Source organism: Zeus faber, assembly GCF_960531495.2.
Source record: "Zeus faber genome assembly, chromosome: 5".
Classification (NCBI taxonomy): Eukaryota; Metazoa; Chordata; class Actinopteri; order Zeiformes; family Zeidae; genus Zeus; species Zeus faber.
In genome coordinates this window covers 21,529,536-21,555,988 of record NC_137192.1, presented here as the reverse complement: position 1 = coordinate 21,555,988, position 26,453 = coordinate 21,529,536, and the positions used below count along the sequence as shown (strand labels likewise).

General features: G+C 42.0%; 2 protein-coding genes across 3 annotated transcripts; both read right to left on the bottom strand.

Annotated features, from left to right (window-relative positions):
* Nucleotides 1–379: 379 nt before the first annotated feature.
* On the bottom strand, nucleotides 380–9,972 carry pkp1b (plakophilin 1b). Of its 2 annotated transcripts, XM_080000902.1 has the most exons (13): nucleotides 9,746–9,972; nucleotides 9,050–9,144; nucleotides 8,048–8,442; nucleotides 7,816–7,957; nucleotides 7,331–7,538; nucleotides 6,482–6,650; nucleotides 5,438–5,555; nucleotides 4,332–4,508; nucleotides 2,820–2,990; nucleotides 2,133–2,286; nucleotides 1,727–1,913; nucleotides 1,421–1,505; nucleotides 380–836 (listed from the first exon to the last, which is right to left on the bottom strand). In XM_080000902.1, exons 1-13 carry the CDS (start codon nucleotides 9,954–9,956, stop codon nucleotides 762–764), a joined length of 2,187 nt encoding a protein of 728 aa, XP_079857028.1. In that variant the 5' UTR covers nucleotides 9,957–9,972; the 3' UTR covers nucleotides 380–761. The 2 variants fall into 2 exon arrangements, with proteins under 2 accessions (XP_079857028.1, XP_079857027.1); XM_080000901.1 differs by having other exon boundaries at nucleotides 7,816–8,442.
* Nucleotides 9,973–12,936: 2,964 nt separating this feature from the next.
* Nucleotides 12,937–25,801, bottom strand: smpd2b (sphingomyelin phosphodiesterase 2b). The gene is made up of 11 exons (XM_080000905.1): nucleotides 25,590–25,801; nucleotides 22,484–22,606; nucleotides 20,824–20,920; nucleotides 20,434–20,510; nucleotides 19,861–19,954; nucleotides 19,308–19,397; nucleotides 19,017–19,099; nucleotides 17,221–17,353; nucleotides 17,013–17,117; nucleotides 16,665–16,836; nucleotides 12,937–14,642 (listed from the first exon to the last, which is right to left on the bottom strand). The coding sequence occupies exons 2-11, from the start codon at nucleotides 22,531–22,533 to the stop codon at nucleotides 14,221–14,223; spliced, it is 1,323 nt and encodes a 440-aa protein (XP_079857031.1). The 5' UTR covers nucleotides 22,534–22,606; nucleotides 25,590–25,801; the 3' UTR covers nucleotides 12,937–14,220.
* Between the last annotated feature and the right edge of the window lie 652 nt (nucleotides 25,802–26,453).

The window sequence follows — 26,453 nt, the reverse complement described above, 5'->3', positions numbered from 1 at the left end:
TGGGTATATCCTACAGGGTGTGACTGTGACCGGTGCCAGTGAATCAGTGTTGAGTTCAGGGTGTGTGCAATGTGACACGCTTGTGACTTTCATGACTGTCTGCCAAAGATGAACAATTGGACTATTATAATAGCTATTGTAATTTGATTATATGATATGATATATATGCTATACACTATATATTGGTTCATTCACTAAAGCATGCAGTAAAAAATATCTGCTTTTCAAATTTGAACAAAAATTAAAATTAGAAAAATTTCTTTTTGAGCAACTTTATTGTTATTCTTCACACTTCCCAGCCTCAACAGCAGAAATAACATTTCTGTATTGTATAGAAAAACATACATATATTTTTTAAATTCTGTAAAAACAGCGTATTCAGTGCAAATGTTAAAATCGGTTGTTAAGATCTCTACACCAACATTACAAGATTTAACATCATTAAAACTATAAAATGAATTTATATCATGGTATGTATAGTAAAAAAATAAAGCTAATGTTTGTTTACCACTTTGCACTGAACAATTTTGGAGTTTTCCCACCTTTGAGTACCTATTATCTTCAATTAAAAGTATAGCGATATTTACAGATTACAGAAACCATTCATTGACAGGAAAAAACAAACCAACACATCTATATAATTTTTTACATTTTCTATTCCTTAAGGCATTACAATGTTTATGTCTCGCGGGTGTGGTGGCAGTTCTTTCGGAGCTGTTCACAAGTGGGAGCTTCGGGGGAATCTCTTCAGCCGCTGTCGACTATTCCACGACCTGAATAGACTTGTGAGCAGTGGTCGTGACGTCGTTCACAAAGGAGGCTTTATTCATTCCTCTCTGTGTGACATTGGATTCATCATTAGACAGCGATTAGTGCAATGATCAAACGTAAACAAAGAAAGAAATGACAACCTTGCATTATTAAAAAAATAACATGCGTAACCAAAGTTCATGTTTGTTTATTTTACGAGAGATCCCTTCGCCGTGGCGTTCAGCTCCTTGTTAAGTCCACAGGCATTCTCCATTTCGGGCGCACAATGTAGCCTATCATTCTGTCTCCGTCTCATTGTTTTCTCAAAAATACCTGAGCGAGGCGTGGACATCAAAGTGAACTCAGGTTTAAAAAAAAAAAAGCAAAAGTTCCCAGCCTGGTCACACCCAACTTAGTGAGTCTGATTCGTGCGTTTACAATAACTGAACCAGTAGCGTAACATGTGATCAGGTGATCAGCCCCAGTGCAAATATTTTTAAACCCCTCCACACACACACACACACACACACACACACACACACACACACACACACACACACACACACACACACACACACACACACACACACACACACACACACACACACACACACACACACACACACACACACACACACCTGAGTGCACAGTTGCACTGCTCTGAACTCACCTTCTTCAGGAAGCTCTGAATGTCTTTCTCCGACCAGAGATTAAAAAGCAGCAACGCTGCGGCTTTGCTGGATTTGGGGAAATATCTAATTTGCAGAAAGAAAAAGAAACAACAACAAATAAGCAAAATATGCTTTCATTATGCTTATAATTAAGCTAAAAACTGACATTAATAAAGTGCCATAATATATGAATAATAGCAACTCAAAGTGAACAAAAGGAATAGACCATAGTTCAACCACTCAGTGAAATTCATATCAACAACTTTGTATTTTTTGGGAGGTGTGGCAGTTGTGTTTAAATTGACCTGTTTTGACTGAGGTTATTCAGGGAGTTGATCACTTTGCCCGTCAACAGGTACTTTCCCATTTTGGGCTCCTTCAGCAGCAGCAGATGAGCCGTCTGACACGCCATCGCCAGAGTGTCGTCTGACTCATCGCCCTCCCCGGTGGCGGTGCTCAGGACGCCCAGAAGCTCCGGCAGGGCTTGACGGGCTTCGAGGAAAGAAAGTAAAATACTGTGAATATGTTTATTTTACAGCAGAACAAAGAAAAGTCACACTCGTTGTTTTCGGATTAATTACAATACATGTTTACCTTAGTTGTATTTCTGACACCAGGTAAATATTCGCCTCAAATTGATTTCTAGGATTCTTAAAAAAATGCCCTACGTCAAAATGTCCTTCGTCATGTCAAATTTCGGGCCCTCTTTACCGACGGCAGATTGTAGATTGCTGCTCCTGGCGAGGTTTCCGATCAGAGAGACCAAATTCCGTTGCAAGGTGACTTTGGGCGACTTCAGCAGTGGAGTGATGACTTGCAGACCATTCAGCTTCTGCACGATGGTCTGTGCCATCACACTGGAGACCTGGACGGACGCAAAAAATGAAAACGTCTTCAGGGAAATTAACTTCATGATAAAATTTGACCACAACCCAATCAGCAATGTTTCAACAATTTCTATGTACTTCATCCAAATCAAATCAAATCAGTCGTTATTTATAAAGCAGCTTTTAAATAGCGACGGCTATTTTGCTCCAAAGGGCTTTGCAGTGGGGAGGGGTACAAAAAAAAAAGACAATGTTAAATATACGGAAGGCAAAACAAAAACAGAAAACCCAATAAAGCGAGGTGCACGCGGACGGTGATTTAAAAGATGTAAAACTAGAGGAGTGGGTTAATCATTCACGTACACAAGAGCGTAAAAAAAAAAAGCGAATCTTTCACATGATTCAACGGAATCGGCAGATCGGACGTTTTCGGGGGCCGCAATTGACCGCAGCTCTTTCACCAAAACGTTTCTCACTGCACCGTTGGGGCGCCTCAATGCGTTCCCTGCTCGTCTTTAACGCCTGGTTCCCTATTCGCGTGCCGTCGCATAGAGATAGGTGTTTTCCTTACGGTGCCGTGCTGGGCCGTGAGGTTGAGCAGGGCACCGGAGCAGGCCTCCAGGGTGTCGTCCCTCTGGCTGGAGCCCAGCAGGGAGAGATAGCTCCGCAGGGTCTTGGAGTGGATCAGCCAGCCGGCTCCTTTCGGGTGGGGGTCCTCCACGACCGGGTAGTCAAAGTGGCGCTACGACAGAAACAAGAGTTTGGGAGGGATCGGAACCCGCACCGCCCGTTTCTCACCGAGCAGGAGGCGGTGCTGCGCGACGGCGGGTGAGGTGACTTTGGACGGTTAAAAATTGTGACGGAGAATTGGTGAGGTGTAGAAGTGCTGATGTGCTTGAATATAAGCATGCATCGCTCAACATCAACATCAATGTCATGTTGTCGGATAAAGGCACATTCCACCCCGAACCCGTTTACCTCCTCGGGTTAAACTTCCAGGGCTGATGGGCTAGTTTTTTTTTGGACGGATGGTTTTGCTCTCCGGCTTTTTCGTGCTTTTACAAAAGTGCACTATCATATTGCAAGCACTTGAAGATAAAGCACTTTGTAAGGCACGCATGTAACCGCATTTTTTTTTTTTTTCAAGTAGTTGCTTGGAAAAAAAACTATGCACATGTGTAACCTTTCAACCTTGGGAATAGAGATAAATTACAGCCTACAGTAAGGCTTAACTGGTGAGCAAATATAAATTGCGAAATTACAATGACACATCTCGTGACCTCCCCGGAGCTCTTTTCACTCCACTCACCAATAAGTTCCAACAGCTTGTTCCTTCGTATCATGATGTCACGCTATCTGTAAAAGAACCTGTCGGGACAGAGTCCTTCATATGGGTGGATTTTAAGGCGGAGGCGAAAGTTACACGCACTCACATCAATGCACTGAGGTACTTTGGGGCTTATTCATACCAAATTCACTCCCCCACCCCCCCCCCCGAACAGCAAAACCTCAATCTGATGTCAACAACGTATTCAAGGAATCAGCAGAATTGAAGTCCGCTGTGATATGAGCCTCTCCACGAACGCTCACACACTCCCCTTAGTGCCCGCACGACGGGAGACGTGGCGTTGACACATGACACGAAGGACTAGACACTTAATCACTGCTCTGGCACAGCCGGACCTATCTCCACAGTTGGTTTTTTTCGCACTGTGTCAGCGCCGGAGAAAGGTCTGGCTCAACCCGCTGTCATCCGGGGAAACGGGTCTTGTTTTTATTTTTTAAAACCAATCACAATCGTCTTTGGCGCCGCTCGGCCCAGGATGCACCGTTGCAGAACAGGTGTCGGGTAGGAAGTTGGTCTGGGGGAACCTTTTTGCAGGTGGGGAGGCGAGCCCCGGCATTAAAATGGTTAAATCCCCGCAAAGAAGAAAAAATAAAAAATAAAAAAAGGGCAGATGAAACGGTTAAAGACCTGTGTCGGCCGGCCCTGAAACCTGCACACTCCAACTTCCCGGGGTTATTTTTCTTCTTTGCTTTCTTTCTTTCTTTCTTTCCCTCCCTCCCTCCCTCCCTTCCTCACCTCCTGCTCCAGCACCTTGCTGCTCTGGGGGCTGAAGCAGCCGATGGGGCCCGTGTCCCCCTCGGAGGTGCTGCCGGACGGCCTGGACAGGGCGCTGATCTTACTGAACAGAGCCGGGGCCTCGGCCTCCAGCTGGAACGTCAGGTTGTGAAGGACGCACACGCAGTTCTCCACTGACTGTGTCAACAGGTGTGGGGTTAAATAAAGCATGGTTTGAATAAGTGGCAGTTTATTACGATTAATTTTACTATAATAATAATAATAATAATAATAATAATAATATTAATAATCACAATAATATCATCATTATTATTATTATTATTATTAATATTATTTTATTATTATTATTATTATTATTATTATCATTATTAATAATAATAATAATAATAATAATAATAATCATAAATATGATAATAATAATAATAATAATAATAATAATAATAATAATAATAATAAATATGATAGCTATTTAATGTCTGTTTAGTCATCGGTCTTTGTTGATTTTCATCTGAATTAAAACAAGCCAATTTAAATAAATATAAAAATGATATAAATAAATGAAATATATAAATAATATAAATAAAAAAATGTTTTGCTTCCATTTCGGTACTGTAAACCAGCCTATTGAACCAGTATTTCCCATCAGGGGTGAATAAAGTGCCTGTCAGTCAGTCAGTCAGTCAGTCTGTCAGTCTGTCTGTCGGTCAGTCAGTCAGTCAGTCAGTCTGTCAGTCTGTCTGTCTGTCAGTCTGTGAAGCAGGTTACTGTACTTTACAAGTTTTCAACAAGTGTAATAAAACAGGTGTGTGTTGCGAGACTGCCGTGCTCTGAAAGTTGAAAATCAAAAAAATCAAACACCCTTCATATAACCAGTCCAAACCCTTCATTGTGTAAAGCAAGCTATATTGTACATTCTAAATAAACCTAGAAAACAAACTACTTCCACCCACAAAGGCAGGTGGAGGTAGCGTGTCCATCAGTCAACACGCGCCGAATTTCTGAAAACGGCTGTGGCAAGATGAAGTGCGAGGCGGGGCGCGGCGCGGCGGAGGCGGAGGCGCGGGACACGCCGCCGCCGTTATCATGTTTGTTAGACTTTTATTCACCTTCACATCCGGTCTGCCGGCCTCCTCGCTCCCCTGAACGTAGCTCACCAGGGAGTCCACCAGGCCGCGGCACTGTCTCATCGTCTGCCTGATGCTTTGCTGGCCGCTGCTCAAGTTTCTGTCGGAGGCAAACAACAAAAAGCTCAAGCTGTTCAAAGCGTTAAAGACGGGTCGGTTCATAAACATTGCAAAGCAAACAAAGGAGAGCCATAATTCCCGTTGTCTGTGTCACATCCATGAGTCGACAGGTTTCCAAAAGGTACAAAGGTACAAAGTGGACATAATAACTATAAAATCTAAACATAGAATACATTATACATTAACTTCAAGATGAATTTATTCAATGAAGTAGTACATCGTTGTTGTCTAGTATTCATACCACACTTCTGCCATTCATCACTATCCAATACTCTAAATCAACAACTAGTAGTTACTTTAAATAATAATAATTACTGTATTATTGTAATTGTAATAACAATAAATATTATTATTATTATTATTGTAATTGTAATTACAATTGCAATTGTTGTAATTATTATTACAATAATAATAATGTATTATTATAATCACAATCATTATATTAACATCATTGTCATCATTGTTATTTTTATAAGTTTGCTTTGATTTCAGAATTGAATAATTCAAAATCAACTTTTTTGCAATTTAACTATTCTTCATTGTTATCCTTATACTATTATTTCAGAGGTAAATCATTCAAATGAACTATTTTGCATTTTAACTATTCATGTCCTCCCAACTGCACCGCAGCAAGCACAGTAAACCATTTGCGCGGCGTTGTGCAGCTTGAAACACTTTCCTTTTGTGTCGTCTGTTAAATTCTTGCCTTAATCCTTTTCTTAGTAGTTTCACATTTCACGGGATACGACTAAAGTGTTTATTTAACCGGGCGGCCTCTGAGGAAGCTCTTCCTCTGGAGAGCGCCGGTGAAGTGAAGTATCACTTTGCAAACGTGCAGTGACACAAGCGAGGCGGGCACGGCCGCGACCCAAGCCGGTGGGCGTGGTCCTCGGCGGCGGCGCTCACCTGAGACATCCGGTGGTGTGGAAGAAGACCTCCGGGTCCTGGTCGGTGCCGCCGCCGCGGTCGGGACCCGCGGTGTGAGGCAGCACCACCCTCTCCATCAGCACCGGCAGAGCGCCCTTCACCAGGTCTGGCTTTAGGCTGTCCACGGAGGACAGATTCCACAGGAGCCCTGCGGGGACACGCGCAAACCTCATCGGTTTTGACCAATTTTTAGACGAAAATAAAGTTGCTGAATGTTTCTGTATTGGAAGTGCTCCGTATGGGAACAATGGAGATGATGAAAATGATATGAATGTGAATTAAAAAGAGTAGGTCTACATAAATATAACCACCATTCCATCCATCATTTCAGTATAAGAATCAGTGTCAGTTAATATCTCATTGACAGTATTTTCTGTGGAAACTATAGAAGAAAAATCCAAACGTGCATAAAAAATGTTTACATACGCAACCGCCGTCTGACCACCATAAAAATGCTATTTTTGTTCCTATTTGGAGCATTTAACACAACGGGGTTTTTACACAGTCAGACATACCTCGCTGTCAGTAATCATTGGACGCTGGATTGCTGGAGGATCAGCGTGTACATCTCGTGCACACTGTGCAGATATTGATGTTTATTTAGGGCATGACAGCATTTAAGAATATCGCAGCGATGACAGCTGGATTAGGGATAATAAGGTATAAGTGGTGACTACTGTATGCAAATATACTGTGTGTGTGTGTGTGTGTGTGCATGCTGCTTGCGTGCATGCTGCGTGCATGCTGCGTGCATGCTGCGTGCGTGCGTCCGTGCGTGCTGCGTGCGTGCGTCCGTGCTGCGTGCGTCCGTGCGTGTCACCCAGCTACCTGTCAGTTGTTTCTGCGTCTCAGAAGAGTCCGACTCCCTGAGCAGGGCCGCAGCTTCGCCCACGCCGCCGCAGCGATTCACCTGCTCCTTGTTGTTGTCGTCCTTGAAGGACAGGTTGCGGAGCGCGGCCGAGGCCGTCTGGCTAACCTGGACTTTGGGGCTGCGGAGCAGAGCCACCAGCGGAGGGATCCCCATGAGCCGGAAGACCTGGGAAAGGTGCGCGGGGCGGGGTGGGGTAATTTCCCTCGTTTCGCATGATGGTAATTCAACTCTCTCTGGGGAGTTTATGATAATTGGTTTCGCCCAAATTGAGCTTAGACAGGAAAGACCATGGCAAAAAAAAATTAAAGAGAGACGCAGTTACATAAGAGGGCCTCTGGATATACAACGTCATTTCTCCAACTCCTGGATGATCCATTGAATTTAGTTGTTTTATTCTTGGATGGGGAAAAATGCCATTCTTAAAAAGGGTTGTATCACACACCTCCTGCTTAGCCTTGTCGTGAATGAAGGTGCTGTGCTGAATGAAGGTCGCTCCGTAGAGCTGCAGCATCGGATCTTCTTTAGAAAGGTACTCCACGGCCTCCGTCATGCTGATGTCAGCGACACCACCGTTGCCATTTAACCTGAAGCACAAAAGATGCATTATGCAACACACACACACACCCGCACACGCACACGTCAGCAAAATCTTATATTTCAATCGTTCAACGTACCCAGACTCCACTTTGCTTTTAGATGCAGTCTGAACGATTGACTGTCTGGATGACGACTTCAACTGGGTGTTCCCCTTGGTCTGACTGGCGCCGTTCGCAGTGATGTGCGGCGGCGACCGCGGCTGGCCGTTTGTCGAAACCTTGCCGCCGGCCCCCTCCATCAGGTAGCCGCTGGAACTGTTGGAGACGTGTCTCGCGGACGAGACGGTGCGCTGAGGCTTGGCGAACCGCAGGTCCAGGTTGGGCTCGCTGCAGCTGGTGTTGGGGACGCCGACCGACACCATGTTCCCGACGGTGAAGCTCCTCCCGAAGCACGACTGCGCCGTGGCCCTCCGAACCCCGGACCCCTTGCTGTTGTTCACCGTATTCTGGCGGAATCTTTTCTCCAGGCCGAGCTGCAGGTGGCACAGAACACAAGATACTGTATTTCTGACGCAGAGAGATGTCATTTCAGCGATAAACAAAATGCACTTAATCGTGAAGGCGAATTAACTGATTAGGTTGTTTGCAAAGGGAGAAAAAAAAAAATACTTGAGACATTTTCATTTGCTTTGTGGAGCAGAAACGTCTAGAGTGGCCAAATAGCTTTTTGTGGTCATGTCAATCATTTATAGTTAACGCCAAAGCAAATCCATTAGTAAAGTAAAATCCCCACAGTGTATATGCTGCATTTGTATATCCTGAATTTGCATCAAATTTCTCCCCACTATAACGTACAATATACACAGAGTGTATAGGTGCAATATAATGCAAACAAGGTTGTGTATATGCTGGTGTTATTTGTTCCATGTCTTTATTTGTATTTATTTCAAAATAAAAGTGACAATTTAAGCCTTGTTGAATTTACTACTTCAGTGAGCATGAGCTTTATTATGAAAAAAAACAAAACCCAATCATTTCATATGAAGTCCAATCGTGAATTGATTTCGATGTAAATTTGAGCAACTGAATATTGGTCGCTGGGCAAACTAAGCAGTTTAATGGACGGCCACAGTCTCTCACCGTTTTTGAAAGTGCATTTCCATTGAAGCTGCTCCCATTGGACATCACAGGCGGAGTCTTGAAGGAGTCTACGAACACGTTGTCCTGCAGAGGACCTAGAGCAAATGATCACAGGTCAATGGATTAAGTTAATGGTAAGACATGCAGCATTTATCAGCCAGTAACCAGCTCGACAGATCCTCATATCTTGCAATTTAGGCCAAAGTCATAAATGTCCTATGTACAGTATGGACATGTTGCGGAATATTGTTATTGGTTTGGTCAGATTCAAATCCTAACATGAAGCGAAACTCGTGTTCGAGCTCTGCTCATTCGCGTTAAGCATAAACTGAATATCATTTTTTTTTAAATGAATTGAACTTTAGTGAAGTAAATGTTGAAATAAGCAATTAAAACAACAATAAAAAATAAAAAATGTCGATTTCAAGCACAAAACATGAACGTAAACATTCGGCTGAAAGAACTTGAAAAGGCTGAAAAAGCCCAAACGATAGAAACATTGGTCGTGTCGGCAGATCGAGTGAACAGGATCCTTTGGACAAAATATGAATCATGATTCTATTCTCTTGTTGTCATGCAGTGGTGACACACGTTTTATTATTCGGAATAAAACGAAATATTCAGCGTGGAGCGTTCAGATGGATCGGGGGTGCGGCGTGCGGTGCTTCCACTTCCACTCCAGACTCGGGTTCTTACTTGTCGGGGAGAGGCTTCCGGAACCGCCTTTGCCCTGGGTCCTGGACCGGCTCTGCGTCCGGGACCGGGTCCGGGTCCTCCTGATGGTTTCCACCTGATCCAGAACCCTCTGTTCCCCCGACCGCCGGAGGTTCGCGGACGGCAGCGCAAGCGACGTGTCGCCCACGTCGCCGAGGGACATGGCCGATTTCAGCGGGTCGTGGAGCGCCATCTCCTCGCCTCCTCCGAGATGCGGCCGGACTACCGCCGCGGGGGCTCGGCGCAGGGCTACAGGTGCGGGGCGGGGAGGGACGCCTGGCCCTGCGCCCCGCCCCCGTCACGCCCCCGCCCTGCCCCCGCCCTGCCCCCGCCCTGCCCCCGCCACGCCCGGGGCAGACTGCACCCACACTGAGCTGGGCGTGTCCCGTCTGCAGTGTAAACACAACATGCTGCTAATCGCCTCCTCTTTAGCGCTGACAAGCAGCGGATTATTGATTTGGAAAGGGAAATCTCAGTTGCTGCCAAAGCACATGTACAACAGCAGGTCTGTTAGGTTTAGAAATTATTATAATTCCTATTATCATTGTTATTATTATTATTATTATTATTATTGTTATTATTATTATTATTATTATTATCATCTATTATTCGTTGAGAAATCGTTATCATCATTATTACTATAGGTTAAGAAATTATTATAATTATTATTATTATTATTATTATTATCATCATCATTGTCATCATCATCATTGTCATCGTCATCATCATCATCATCATAATCATTGTCATCACCATCATCATCATCATCATCATCATTATTATTATTATTATTATCATCATCATCATCATCATCATTGTCATCATCTCATTGTCATCATCATCATCATCATCATCATTATTATTATTATTATTATTATCATCATCATCATCATCATCATCATCATCATCATCATCATCATCATTGTCATCATCTCATTGTCATCATCATCATCATCATCATTATTATTATTATTATTATTATCATCATCATCATCATTGTCATCATCTCATTGTCATCATCATCATCATCATCATCATCATCATCGTCATTGTCATCATCATCATTGTCATCATCATCATTGTCATAATAATCATCATAATCATTGTCATCACCATCATCATTTTTATCATCATCATCATCATCATCATCATCATCGTCATCATCATTGTCATCCTCATCATCATCATCATCATTATTATTATTATTATTATTATTATTATTATTATTATTATTATTATTATTATTGCAGTCCCCAACATAGAGTTTCTGTGATGATGGGCGATGAAAGTCGAAAGGTCGGGAAATGTTCATACTTCCTGTTGGTTGCAATACAAGATCCGACCACTGATGGCAGCACTGAGGTCTGGGGGGGGCAGTCCTTTCGGAGGTCCCGGGGTGTTCCCAGCAAAAGTGATTTATCGTTAAACGTCTTTATTATTTCATTGACAAGGTCTCAGCACCATTAGTGAATGACGCTTTTGGACTGGTATCTGTGTAGGCCGCGATGGAATTTTGGACTAGATCACATCCAACAATAAAAATTGCGGTTCCAGGGACTTAATCTAATCGAATGGGGTCTGTGGCCTTGTGCATATATCAAATTAAGGGTCCTTGGCATGAAGAAGGTTGAGAATCACTGATCTATAGGAAAAAATAGTTTATTTTTATGAGCGAGATTATTCAAAAGGTTTCGATTTTTCTGAACTTTCGACTAGACGTTCATCAGAGAAACCTATGCAGGGCAAATGTAGTATCAAAAAACAGTGAAGCAAAAGTAAAGTATCAACATTTTTAAGGCCATTTAGAGCTGGTTGGTGGCGCACGTCTCTCCTGCCAGATGACGTGTCCCGTGCCAGGGCGGACGGTGCTGCTTTTGTGTCTGAAACGATGTTGTGGTTTCACCCAATTTTCTGGAAAGATGTACCACGCCCTGGATACATGCAGGCCCCGAGGCTCCAAATGGCTTATGGTCGGTATCACCACATCTTCCATCCATGACGTGGCTTTTGTTTTTGACTCATCTCCCTTTCTACCTTAATCCCCCCCCCCCCCAAAAATAAATAAATCTGGAGACGGCAAAACCAAGGACCAAGCCCCGTGCTTCCCGTGCCGCGTGACGCATGGCAACCAGCCCTGCTCGGAAAAGAGCTTTCATTTACACGCTGTCTCGTGTGGCCTCGGAGAAATGAGTTATTTCTCTTTTATCGGAAATGATCAGTCCTTATGTAACCAGTCTGCATGTGTTGACTGACTGACTGTTCCGGAAACATTTTTATCTTGCAGCCGTGACATTCTCCGGTCAAGGGGTCATTTGACTGTCCAGTTTATTTTTCTATTAAATTAATGAGTTACAAAATGGAACAAGATTACGTTGAGATTGTATTTTGGACCTATGTTATATCACATCACCCTTTGATTTCAGTGCGACCAATACCAAAATGTATCAACCCCATTGTATAATTGCTGCAAAATAAAACAATGGGATTATTGTTGTTATTAGCCTAATTTCCCTAGCAGCCTTTGGTGGTCCGGAAATTTCTGTCAGGGCCCAACGTGGGCCGAGTTGGCCAAGAATGGCCACAGGAACAGCACACCAAACTAACTGCCTTGCAACCATAAAAGCGCTCCCGTGCTCTAGTCCTGGTGCGTGAGGAAACACCGCCCTTTGGTGGCGGAGACCCAAAGTTCAGTTTGTCAAACAGTCGCTCCATGGTCCTTAAAGCCATCTCTTAGGGTATTACCGTCGGCTACAAAATGGGTGCGACAATTATCACTTGCAAATTCGAGTTTTCAAAACAACTTGAGTCAACCTACCAACAGAGTTTCAAAGAGGCCAAATAGTCTCGACAGAATTGTAGGTGCGTTGTTATGGGGCATCCATCCACCTTGTGGGAGTCATTGGGTCCAATAGTCGCTCTGCATGGTCGTATCACAGCCAAGGACTATGAGATCATTTCACAAGAGCAGGTGCATCCTACGGTGCCAGCATTGTTCCCTCGTGGTGTTTCCATATTTCAGGATATTAACGCCCCCATTCACACCGCTAAACAGTCGTGCCAGGATGTATTGAGCCATCCCCTATGATACATACATACATACCGTACATACAGTACATGCAATGGAATAAAAGCAATGCAATACTGTTGCAATAAGGATTTGATTCGTAGTATTTATTAAGTAGGCCTTCATTTCGTCCTATTTAAGAAAAGACAAATTACATTTTTTATTTTAACCTTCAAAATGATTTCAAGAGGTAAGATCCAACATGCAAACCATACTTCAGTTGATAACACACGGAAGGAAAGTAAAGATATAAGACAGCATTAAAAATGATTGACCTCAAGTGAGTGATATTTACTCCCAACAAGTCAAATCCACTTTAGTGAACTGCTTTGAGAAAAAATATCTTATTAATGAATATGTGGTTTGAACACTAAGACAAAAAAAAAATAAAAAATAAAATAATAATAATAATAATAATAACAATTATAAATGTGTGTGTGTGCATGTGTGCACATCATATACTTTAGCAGATTTGTCTTGTGTGATTAGATTTGGTAGTCTACCTGTTTAATAAGACGTTTCAGTACATTCCCATCTGTTCTGTAGGTGATAGCGCACCAGAATGTGGACTGTGTTACAAACAAGCACAGCGCCATGGAACTGACATTCATTTTGTCAAACTGTGTGATAACAGACCTGTGAAATGTTTTGAATGATAAATGCAGGATTCTACTTCTCTCTTGCACTGCAAACATGTGCTTATTGCTACTGGAAGCATTTGATAATTTGACCAGCAGAAAAATCTAAATACCTTGAACGGCGTTACACTGCGACTATACCTATATATATACCTATATATAATAACCTATCTAATTAGTAAGTGAAGCATCCGTGAGGTGATACTGTGATATTCCCGATCACTTTCATCAACTATAAGTTGCACAATTAATTTTCTTCAATGTAGCTTTAAGTGGCAAAGCTAAATCAATACTGTTCAAAAACAAATAAAAAGACAAAGTTAAAATGAAATAATTGGTCCCACTTCCACTGTGTCTGGGAGCCAACATTCTTCCCTGTGATTTCAAGTTTGAGGGGAAGAGCTCAAAACACACGTTTTAACGTCCACAGTGTCACGATGAGCTTTTTACTACCTGTTCACAGAACGGAGCTGCTGTGTGGTCAAACTGGAAACATAACTGAGTTGGTGCATACATGATTTATTTTAGTTGTTAAAAAAAAAAAAAAAAAAAAAGCAACGAAAACAAGCATGAGCCGCTGTATTACCTTCTCAGAATGAAGGCCATCTCGTTGTGGTTTAACCGTTTCAGTGTCGACCCGTCTCACCGCAGTGCGCATCAAAGAGCAAAAACGAAATCTCAAAGGCATAATTACGACAGAACACGCAGCGTTACCCTTCGAGGTCTCAAGAGATCAGCTGTGGCTCTCTACCGCCCTATTCCTCTGGTCCAAAGGTCCGGGGCCCCCGGCCCTCCGGGGCCCCGCACCGAGCGGTGAGGGGCCGCAGGGGGAAGCCCCGGAGCCTCTCCTGCAAGCTGCCCACGGCCAGCCTCATCTGGTCCTCGGCGCCCTGGAGAGCCTTCAACTCGATGGTGTACAAGACGTACAGGAGGGAGGTGGTGAGTAGGATGGCCAAGCACAGCACCCCCAGCAGGTAGAAGGAGAGGCGAGGGAAGGGCTGCTCGGCCCCCAAGGCCAGCCAGGGCACGGCGGCGATGGCCAGCTCCAGCAGGAGCAGCGCCAGCCCCATCGCCCCGGTGCGAGCGGCGGTGTAGCGCATCCGCTCGGCGCAGTGCAGGCCTACTTTCACTTCGGTCCGAGCCTCGGTCACAATGTCCACCAGCTCTGCCAGCTTGCCTTCAACCGTGAGAAAAGAAGGAGGTTAAAAGGTGCACGTCAACACCGCGGAAGAGCTGAAAGGCAAGTTTTATAGTAAAGCACATTTCATGCACAAGGACAATTCAAGGTAAAATGATGAATACAAAATAAAATAATAAAAAGACAAAACTAAATCAACATGAATAAAAGGTCAAAGTGCTGGAGTCGTGGTCAGCGTTGGGACAAGTCCGAGATATTCTGGAAGTTTGTTCCAGCGTTGAGTAGAATAATAACCTAATAAATAACACCGCTTCACCATGTGTTCTCTTTACTTGAGGGGCAGTGATAGCCCTTCTCCACCAACGCCAACCTAGTGCTGGTGCTAGTGCTGGTGCTAGTGCTGGTTCTAGTGCTGGTTCTAGTGCTGGTTCTAGTGCTGGTTCTAGTGCTAGTGCTGGTTCTAGTGCTGGTTCTAGTGCTGGTTCTAGTGCTGGTTCTAGTGCTAGTGCTGGTTCTAGTGCTGGTTCTAGTGCTGGTTCTAGTGCTAGTGCTGGTTCTAGTGCTGGTTCTAGTGCTAGTGCTGGTTCTAGTGCTGGTTCTAGTGCTGGTTCTAGTGCTAGTGCTGGTTCTAGTGCTGGTTCTAGTGCTGGTTCTAGTGCTAGTGCTGGTTCTAGTGCTGGTTCTAGTGCTGGTTCTAGTGCTAGTGCTGGTTCTAGTGCTGGTTCTAGTGCTGGTTCTAGTGCTGGTGCTAGTGCTGGTGCTAGTGCTGGTTCGCAATTAGTTCAACTTGGGAACCTTCTAAGAACCGGTTTGCTTTTCCACGGGAAAACCGGTTTAGAGAGCCACGTCATTACGTCACTGTAGACATCTGCATGCGCCTTCACATCAGGATGGGGGTAAATTATTATTATGATAAACTAACAATAATAAAAATCATAATAATAATCATTATTATGATTTTTATTATTATTAAACACTATTCGTGCTTCATTGTTTTTTTTGTTTTTTTTAAATTAGATAAGGCGTGGGACAAAACATGATAAATGTCTATGTAAGCGCTGAAAACAAGTATAATATTATTATTATTATTTTTTTTAATTGTGGTGAAAACCGGTACAATTTTGTAGTGAATGTTAAAAACCGAGGGGTCTCGAACTCGGGCAGTCCGGAGCCCGGAAGATCAGCAGCGCTGCCGCTGCCGAGTGAGCTGCTGGTGCTCCGGGCTCCACGGACTGCCCGAGTTCGAGTCCGCGGGCTCGCAACTTGGGCGTTGTAATCATTTAAAGAAAAAGTGTGCTCCGACTCAATAAAATATGATATATTTTACAATATGTCCACTTGAGAGCTCCACAGACCAGATTGTATGTCCATGGATTCCACACTGCCGAAGCGGTAACAAAAAAATGGTGGTCACAATGTTTTGGCCGGGCTGGCTTGTCCCCGACCCCAGCCCCTGACGATAGCGGTTCTTGGTTCTAATCCGCCAGCGAAGTGGTCGCAAAAGGTCTGAACCGTAGTGGCGTCACAATTATTACACATTCTGGGAGCCTGATTGCATTCATTCAAACTGACTGCAATTTATTGTGCAGTCAGTTCAAATAATGCATGCAATAATGCAACACATAAAATATGAATCAGGTGTGTTTCCATCGGTTGGGTTGAGGCCAATTAACGGTCTGCCTACAGTTGTATGCTGAATGTCAATAAATGACTTATCTTCATAACGTGGGTGTGAATTATTACACGACTATGAGCTTATAATATGATAGTGTGAGTTTATACTATGATAGTGGCATAACATGAACCAAAAAGACAATTAAATTGTTTATTATTTGTATGATAATTAAATGTTAGCGTTGCAACAGCCCTCCTGTTTCATATTATAAGAGCAGATCTGAGACATTTTTGCCCCAAGCCTTTGAGCGATGACTTAACAAGCAGCAGGTATCTTCGAATCAGTTCTGTTACACACCAAACTCCTGAGAAAGTGGTGCGACGTGCTCAGCTTCCCCTGAACTGCTCGTGAAAGTGTCACACTGCTGAGCGGAAATTGAAGAGTACCTGCGTTGAGATCGTGCTCCCCACTTTGCCCGCTGTCTCCGGCCTGGGAGAGCCGGTCCAGCCTCAAGTCGGCACTGAGCGCCTCATGGTCTGAGTAGGGGAAAGGATGGTCAGGGACTGAGCCTTTGGTGGTGGACATGGACTCACAGCGAATGTCCACTTTGGAAGATCCCTTGTCATTGAACAATAAACACATGCCGTTTAGTCACACGCGGATCTATTAGTATTACATTTTTAACCAGTCTATCCAGCATGCAGGGACCACAGAAAAAATAAAATAAAAATGGTTTTAACAACAAACAAACAAATAAATGCGTGAAATAGGAAGCACAAAATCTCACTTCTCACCTTAAACAGGATGTAATCTATTCTGATCCCATTCTCAAAGGGAAAAATGTCTTTCTTATTGATGAAAGGGTTATCAGCTATTAAAGTCATGCCATCTTCACATCCCTACAAGACAAAGCAAAATACATAATAAAAACAAACAATACGAAAAAAATGGAACCCATCAATAAAAAACACACTCTTCTAATGCATTTTTGTTCCTACTCACGTCAAATTTTGCAGTTTCTACATAGGAGTCTCTGAGGCCTGTGTACGTCCTTAGTAATCTGTTGCCCAGATCCACAGGGTGCATGTTGAGATCGCCACCCAGAATTACCACGTCTGCTCCAACAGAGGTGTAGCTTACAAGGCAAAAAATAAAATAAAAAATAAAAATAGAAAATAAAAAAAGACAATTGTATAAATAATCCCACCTCGTTTCTAGAATACAGTCAGACTCTAGAATTCTTTTACATTAAGAATAATGACACATTAAACCGTGTTTCATTAGCTGTTAATATGTTGACATGTTGGATGTTAAAGTGGGCCTACTTTGCTCCTTTTCACCAAGTTAATATATGGTCTCTGGGATACCCAAAAGAAGTTTTTGAAGTTTTTTGCTGAAAATACCACTCAGATTATGCATTTGAGCGATTCTAACATGCGTCAAATAAACCCTGTCTGAAAATGGGTTTTTTCAGTGGGTGGAGCCATCCTCCCGAGGCCGCCACGTCTGTGAGCCAATGGGGTCGGAGCTTCCAGGTTTCGTTTTTTATTTACTCGGTAAACTTTCACCGATTTCACCTCATCAGTCCACGGAAATTTGTTTCTAAACAAAATCTGAGGTGAGAAATAAGCAATCCAGTTGCTCAATCTCCACTCATATTAGATCTACAAGGCCTCATTTACACGTCTATTCTGATTTTCACCGCGGTGTCGGGACCAGCGCAGAGCTTGGAGCAGAGCGGGATATGGCCGGGCTTTTCCTTCTATTACGGAAACGTCGGAAAATAAAATAAATACATCATGGGTGATCGCGCGCCGCAGCCTACAGTACAGTCAGTGGACAAGCACACATACACACAGACACACACACACACACACACACACACACACACCCCGTCCGGATCAGCGCAGAGCTTAGAGCACCGCGGGATGCGGCTGGGCTTGGGGCTTATTCTGTTTCATTCACTTATGGAAACTCTGGAAAATAAAATAAAATCAATAAAATAAATACATCTATGGTTTTGTTTGGGGAAATGCGGAGCGGATCGCGTGCCGCAGCCTACAGTAACCTAACGTGGATACACACAGCAGAATTATTTTTTAAAAATAGTTATATTTCCCTCGTCTGCAGTTTTGTCACAGACAGTTGGTATTAATTCCTCTTTCTTTTAAAAGGTTTGTGCTGGTCTCTGCAGCCAACAACAGAGCACTTCCCATGATTAGCTCTTAGCTTTGATGCTCGCGGGTCCGGTCACGCTCCAGGCGTGGGCGGAGTTACTCAGATTGGGAGGTGGTTCTAATTCTACTGAAGCGGCGTATATTACTGCGATGACGTGTATCAGGGCAGCGAAGCTGAACAACTCATTTTAGGACATGTTTTCTGAAAAAGACTGCTCACATGAAACTGACTTAGTTGTCTTTTTTTTTTTCACAGTTTGTGTGTTAGTAGTCCCATCAGAGACCCAAATGTATGTGAACAAGCCCTGAAAAAGTGAGTTTCCCCTTTAAACTCAGAAGCCTGGGATTAAAGTCAGAATTTTGACTTCATTCTCATCATTTTGAAAATCTGTAAAAAAAAAAAAAAAAAAAAAAAAAAATGTTTTCCCACGTGGCAATGCTGTATTCAAGAGTTCCTAATATCTCATATCTCCTCATATCAACCAGTGTGTTTCATTACTCTTTAAGAAAAAAGTTGTGTGTGGTGTAGTGTGTGGAATACCAGGACTCATGGAAAGCATAAGGAATTAAATGAATCAATGACAAATCAAAGTTTTTAACTGTTAAGTAAAATCGATCTACCGGATACACTGCTGCAGTTCCCAAACCTGAACGACTCTGTGAGGTAGGTAGGGGTCCTTCTCTCTGCAGTACTCTGCATGCAACTATTAAAACACACACAGACACACACACACACACACACACACACACACACACACACACACACACACACACACACACACACACACACACACACACACACACACACACACACACACACACACACACACACACACACACACACACACACGAGGGATCCTGGTTACGATGTGAAACACTGGTGTCAATGAACTTCCCGACGGTAAAACTTACATGAGTGACGTAGACATGAGCCGTGATGTCGCCCACTTTCAGGATGGCCATCCCGACTGCTTTGCCTCCAAACCAGTCGCCATGGTGTGCCTAGGTGGCGGGTAAAGGATACAATAATCTAAATAACAACGGAGGATCTGCCGAGAGGAGACGTGATCCGCTAAACTAGGAGATTTTACAAAAGGAATTACGACTGGAAACAGTATTTTATTTTCCTCGTAGATTACGTTTTTATAGGAGCAAATAAGGGTTGTCATCTTTCTTTGGACCGAGTAAATCTGATTAACTGTAATCCTTTCCATTTTGAGGGAATGAAAAGGGAGCATTTGCACTCTAAATCCTGTTCCAAGTGGGCTTAAGAAGTAAAATATTTCAACCTCCTGTGAATCCCCAGGGCCAAAGCCGACTGAAAAGTTTCCGTTTTGCACCAGCGGACCGCAAGCAAGATTCACTGTGCATTTATTTTGTTTATTTAACCGAATATTTGCTCAATTTAGTCCCTGTTGGAATGTGCATACATTGTTGTCCAAGTTTTTATTCTTTCCAAACTTACCATGTATGGGTAGCCATTCAAGGAGTATCTGTAAAGAAACGTGTCATGGATTCTGTGCCTGGAGAAAATGGCAAGTCCACTGCCTATGACTCCACTGTAGACAAACAGCACATGGTCTTGGGTCCAACATCAGTCATAAAACATTGAATTTACACGACGGTCATGCACTTGAGCAATGCAATGCAATAATGGCCTGTTGGATTAAAAGAAATAAAAACAACCACAATGACATAAAAAAAAGTAAATTAAGATAATCCCTGGTGTTCTCGAGGCTCCAATAGGACATTTTGTGTACGTGTGTGACCTACACAAGTCATTTCAACCTGACCATTTTTTTTTTTTTTTACTCGAGTCAGGTTTTAGTCTCATGTCACTTTCTAACAGGATTAGAATAACACCTTTCTTTAATCCAGGTCTTGTGGTTTGGTATGGAGGTCAAGGAGGCATTAGGCTTCCAAACTGGGAAGATCTCTCTCTCTCTCACATAAATACGTTCAGTGAAACTCATTAAAATTCACGCACAGAATGAATAAAATGGATTTAGTGAAAATACTTGTGAAAAAAAAAAAATACCTTTTGAAGTAATGAGAGTGAGGATGGCTAGTGGCAAGTTTCTTTTTCAGAGAATGGAAGTCTTTCTCACACCAAACCTAAAAATGATAAACGAAACGATATAAATAACGTTAAACACATCACATTTAACTTGTGAATGAGTATCGTACTGTAAGCTTGTAACCCTGTATGGCGAGTGTGACACTAATGGAGATAGTCAATGCATTCTAAGTGTTGTAACGCAAACTAGAAACCTGTGGTTGCTATGAAAGTGCTTTGGAAGAAAGGGCCAAAATCACAAGAGTAAAATTGAATGAATACACTTTGTAATATGAAGTGAGTGAGGTTAACAGATGTGAGCAAATGTGTACATATTGAAACAGTGAGTGAGCATGTGTGTGCTTCATCAACCTCCTGCAGGAGAACAACATCATGCTGTTCCCTGGACAACAGATCCCCTATCATGGCATATCGCTGAGGACAATGTTTGCTTAAATAGCGGATCCCCCTAAAAAATAAAATAAAATAAAAATAGAAAAATAAAAGATGGTCAACATTTTGAGGAATGAACCCTTACTATTGTCAGTCCAGCATCAAAGCTAAATTAGGGTATCTCAGAGCATACTGTATTTCTAATTTAAAAAAAATCTGATACCAGCAATAAAAACATTAAGGAAAACCGACTTTACGGCTTTTTTGACCCACATAAACATGTTGAATGTCTCAATTGAAGAACATTTTGAAATTTAAGTTGATCATTATGTTCCCACACTCATGCTCTAAAATTGTATAATGCAAATAAAACAAATGGTTTGGGTTGGTTGTTAATATTGGGCAATGCAATATAAAATGTAAGTTGTTTTGGTACCATCTTGACCAGGACTCCCTGGAAGAGGAGATATTGTATCTCAATTGGACCTCCCAAGCGAAAAAATAAAATAAAATTAACACACACAATTTTTTTTATAATTTAATTTAGGGGTGTCACAATTCGATTCAATTTTCGATTTAAATTAATTTTTTGCAGCACTGGCAAACACTCTTGATTTGTTAAGGAAAAACACTTCTCTCTCAATTAGCAATTTTTATTTGAATATTACAAATGATAAATAATAATATGCAATTCAATAATAAAAACAACACACCTAAACAGTTATGAGCTTTAGCAAAACTAGACTTCAGAATAATAAACAATAAGGGGAACGCTGGTAGTAAAAGGAAAATCACTACCTGCGGCTCCGCAGCTCGGTTCAGAGCGATCTTTACTCCAAACAAAGCAAAATGAATCTCGAGATGTATTTAATTTACTCCTTTACCTGCTGCTGATCACAGATTGCTCCTGAAAAATCCCCCCGCATTCTCACGGCCCGGTGGCAAATACCTGGGCCGAAAGCTGGGAACGTCTGCACTCGAGAACATTCCGTCAGTGATGGTCGAGTTTATTTCCACTTTCATTGCTAGATCTGTGGAATTACTGGACATTGTGGTCAAAGGCTCACTCTCCCATGTACACAGTGAAACGCCAGAGGAGAGGGAGACGCGCCGGACTTGGCACACCGTTACCGGGAATATTTCTCTCTGCTGTGTGTTCGCTGTGCAACAAACTGGATTAATTTATACTGAAATGAATTGGATTTTTTTTTTTTTTTTTTTGTAATATTCAAACTCCATTTGGATTTCACTCCTGCAGCCATAGTGCTGGGTGGGCGGGTGTGGTGCTCGTTGAGGGATGCGGCGCAGCGGACCCTCCGTGGGGCCGACCGCAGCTCTCCCAACTCCGAACCAAACGTCATGAAATTTGTTTTGCAGCAGGGCGAGCCGCAGTCGACGGCCCCCAGCGCACACTGCATTTGTTTACCGGCGGATCTTGACCGCCCCAATCTGGCGACCATGTGGTACAACATTACCCACAAAAATAAGGGGAGAATCGCGAACCTGGCTGTGATTTCCGGTTCAAAATTGAACGCTCATTTCGATCGATTTTCAATTTCAAATCGAAATCGTGACACCCCTAATATGTATTTATAGATAACAAAACAATAATAATGAAAAGTGAAGCATGGTCACTGACCAGCAGTTGAGAGAGAAGACTCTGAGACTGACATTGTCTCTATCAGCCATGTCAGTGGAGCTGTGGAGACCCTGCCTGGTGCTTGTGGGTGGACAGGGATCTACTGGATCTGCTGGGACGGCTCTGTGTGGAGATAAATAAATAAACACAGTCTGTCATGGTATATTATCTTATTTTTGGCTTATTTACGTTTGATATTTGCTGTAAACCCAATTCTGAACAAAAGACAAAAGCAAAAATAAGTATCCTTTATAAAAAAAAAAAGAAAAAGAAAAAAAAAAAAGAAAAAAGCACACTCTCGCACCTAAAAAAATGCAACCCAGCCAAAAATCAACAAACGTGTAATGTCAAAGCAAACTCTTTTTTAAAGCTGCTTTCAAACATGCACTGCAACCCTGAAATTATCCGGACATTACCCAGAGGAGCTGTATGTGTGAACGCAAATGTCCGAATCATTTCGACCGGACATTACCCAGCCAGCACCCAAGTACAAAGCCTGCGTAATGTCCGATTGAGCAGTATGTGTGAACAGGGCAGGTAATTGTCCGGAGAATTCACAGGGAGCGAGTGGGCGTGTAGCATGTTGATGAAGTCTCCACCATGCGCCAGTTATTTACCTTTGTGCGGATCTTCTTACATGGAGCGGAGCTGCTCCGTATTACTTTCTGCTTTACTTTATATTCCTTTCCACTCTTTCATTTATATTACGTCCAAATACATGAAGTATCAACGCCAGAAATAGATACGTTGGTAGCCTCGTCTGCAATCTTGGGTGTGCTAAAACCCTGCAGCATCATTGCGTCACTTCCTGCATCCTGCACGCTCTACCCAGGCTCCGCCCCTCATCTAAACCAAACATATCTACAGAGTATTTACAAGGTGCTGTAAATGCATCTGGCCCGGACAACCTCCAGTTGTGACTTACATGTGTGAAAGGCTAACTGCGGACAATGTCTGGACCTGATTATCTGGATATTGTCCGGAGCGCGTGTGTGAAAGCAGCTTAAGAGTCATGAAAACTGAAGTGATGATTTGCAGACCTAGAGAGGATATGGCAGAGTACTAGGAAAGAATTGCCACAACAAAACTAAATAAATGTTAAGATTGTAGTGGTTCTTTAAAAAATATATATTTTTTAATAGAAATTAAAGGCATCATTATCATGCAAAACAAAATATTAAATTCAAAATGTATTCTCTAGCATAATACGCTTTACAGTAATATGCTAATCTTGTGCAAAATTTTACCTAATGTTTGCCTTTATCACGGAAAAGTGGCTATATTGTATACCACCAGATTATGTCCGAGTTTAACGTATCGCTCATTAATGTGTTATAATCTGAGTTTTACACTAATATCTACTTGGGGATGGGGTGATCAATTTGCAAACAGAGAAGACAGTGCAATGGCCAGTGATTCAACACACTCTGTTTGTAAACAAACAGAATGCTGACATGGGTTTCTTTACCTTTGGGGAAAAGTTCAAATATAAACAGGATGAATAATGTTAAATTGGTTTTGTTTCTCTTTGTGTAAATAGTGTCATAGCTATAGCAAGCAGACATCCGACATAATTTGAATATAATTCTAAATAACAGAAAAAATATACCGACACAGGATTAAACTCAGCCTGTGTGATAACATTGATTGATTCATTGACTGAACTGAAAGTGAAATGCACATCCAAAATATCCTACCAACATGAACGTTGCAGATTTGTGTGACAAACAGAAAAAATGGTCACATACAATACACCTAAAAATTTGAAACTGGCAATGTGCAATGAACCAAAAATCACAATAAACCCCCATATCAACCAATTGGCACGGTCAAAAATAGCAAATGGCCGGATTTGCATACATACATATAATATAAAATAAAATCAGAACTTATACTGTGTGTACCAGGGTAGAAAACAAAATGTATAACCTATATGTACAACAATATCAAAGGATGAGAGATTACGAACTATTAAGAGTCATTGAAAAAGCATCACAGTACAGTGTATATAGGATATGAAATACCCTCAACTTCCATCTACTGTGTCGACTTAATGTGATCGCATTTGCGCGTAACAATGACGGACGAGGTGAACGTGGTCGTTGAAATTATATATGTCCAGTCAGGCAACAGCAAGTGTTAACTTAGAGCAGTGACAGCAGCACAACATCTTAGAGCAGTAAGAGCAGCACAACATCTTAGAGCAGTAAGAGCAGCACAACATTTTAGAGCATTAAGATTAGCACATCTTAGAGCAGTAAGAGCAGCACAACATCTTAGAGCAGTAAGAGCAGCACAACATCTTAGAACATTAAGATTAGCACATCTTAGAGCAGTAAGAGCAGCACAACATCTTAGAGCAGTAAGAGCAGCACAACATCTTAGAGCATTAAGATTAGCACATCTTAGAACAGTAAGAGCAGCACAGCATATTAGAGCATTAAGAGCAGCACAACATCTTAGAACATTAAGATTAGCACATCTTAGAGCAGTAAGAGCAGCACAACATCTTAGAGCAGTAAGAGCAGCACAACATCTTAGAACATTAAGATTAGCACATCTTAGAGCAGTAAGAGCAGCACAACATCTTAGAGCAGTAAGAGCAGCACAACATCTTAGAGCATTAAGATTAGCACAGTAAGTGCAGCACAACATCTTAGAACATTAAGATTAGCACATCTTAGAGCAGTAAGAGCAGCACAACATCTTAGAGCAGTAAGAGCAGCACAACCTCTTAGAGCATTAACATTAGCACAGTAAGTGCAGCACAACATCTTAGAACATTAAGATTAGCACATCTTAGAGCAGTAAGAGCAGCACAACATCTTAGAGCATTAAGATTAGCACAGTAAGTGCAGCACAACATCTTAGAACATTAAGATTAGCACATCTTAGAGCAGTAAGAGCAGCACAACATCTTAGAGCAGTAAGAGCAGCACAACATCTTAGAGCATTAACATTAGCACATCTTAGAGCAGTAACAGCAGCACAACCTCTTAGAGCAGTAAGCGCAGCACAACATTTCAAATCAGTTCGTTTACTGGGCCGCTTCTGACAGAGCGGTCAGTTGTCTTAACTAGTTGTTAGCATACCGCGTCAAACTTACCTCACAGGACCTGTGACACCGTTAGGCTAATGCCGTTAGCTGGGGCTATTTGAGGTGGAGACCAGGTTGGTTGACAACTTATTATTATTATTATTATTATTATTATTATTATTTAGTAGTTTGGTTGGTTGGTTGTCGCAGGCGAACTCCACTTCCGGAACGAGGCGCTCATCCAGATCTGCCGCCTGAGAACCTCCGCTCCCTCGGCTTCCTCCGCTTCCTCTGCTTCCACTCGGAAATTCCGACTCCCCAGTTCAAATGGAACGCACCACCGCGTACTCAGCGACGACCGCCTGACTGGAGCCGGCCCGCGTTGCATTGTGGGAGTTCACGTTTGCTTCACTCGCGGTTTAATAAACAATAATAATAATAATAATAATAATAATAATAATAATATATTTTATATAATATGTATTATACACTATTCTATAGTTTTACACACACACACACACACACACACACACACACACACACACACACACACATATATACATATATATATATATATATATACACATACACATACACATATATACATATATATATATATATACATACATATATATATATATATATATACTTATACACATACACATATATGCATATATATATATATATATATACATACATATATATATATATATATATATATATATATATATATATATATATATATATATATATATATATATATATATATACACATACACATATATACATATATATATATACACACACACACATATATATATATATATGTATATATATGGCAACAAATATATAACATAACATTTAGAAAAAATCATTTACATATTGTAATATATATTACAAAAAAAAAATGTTTTTTGAAGCGCAAAACATATT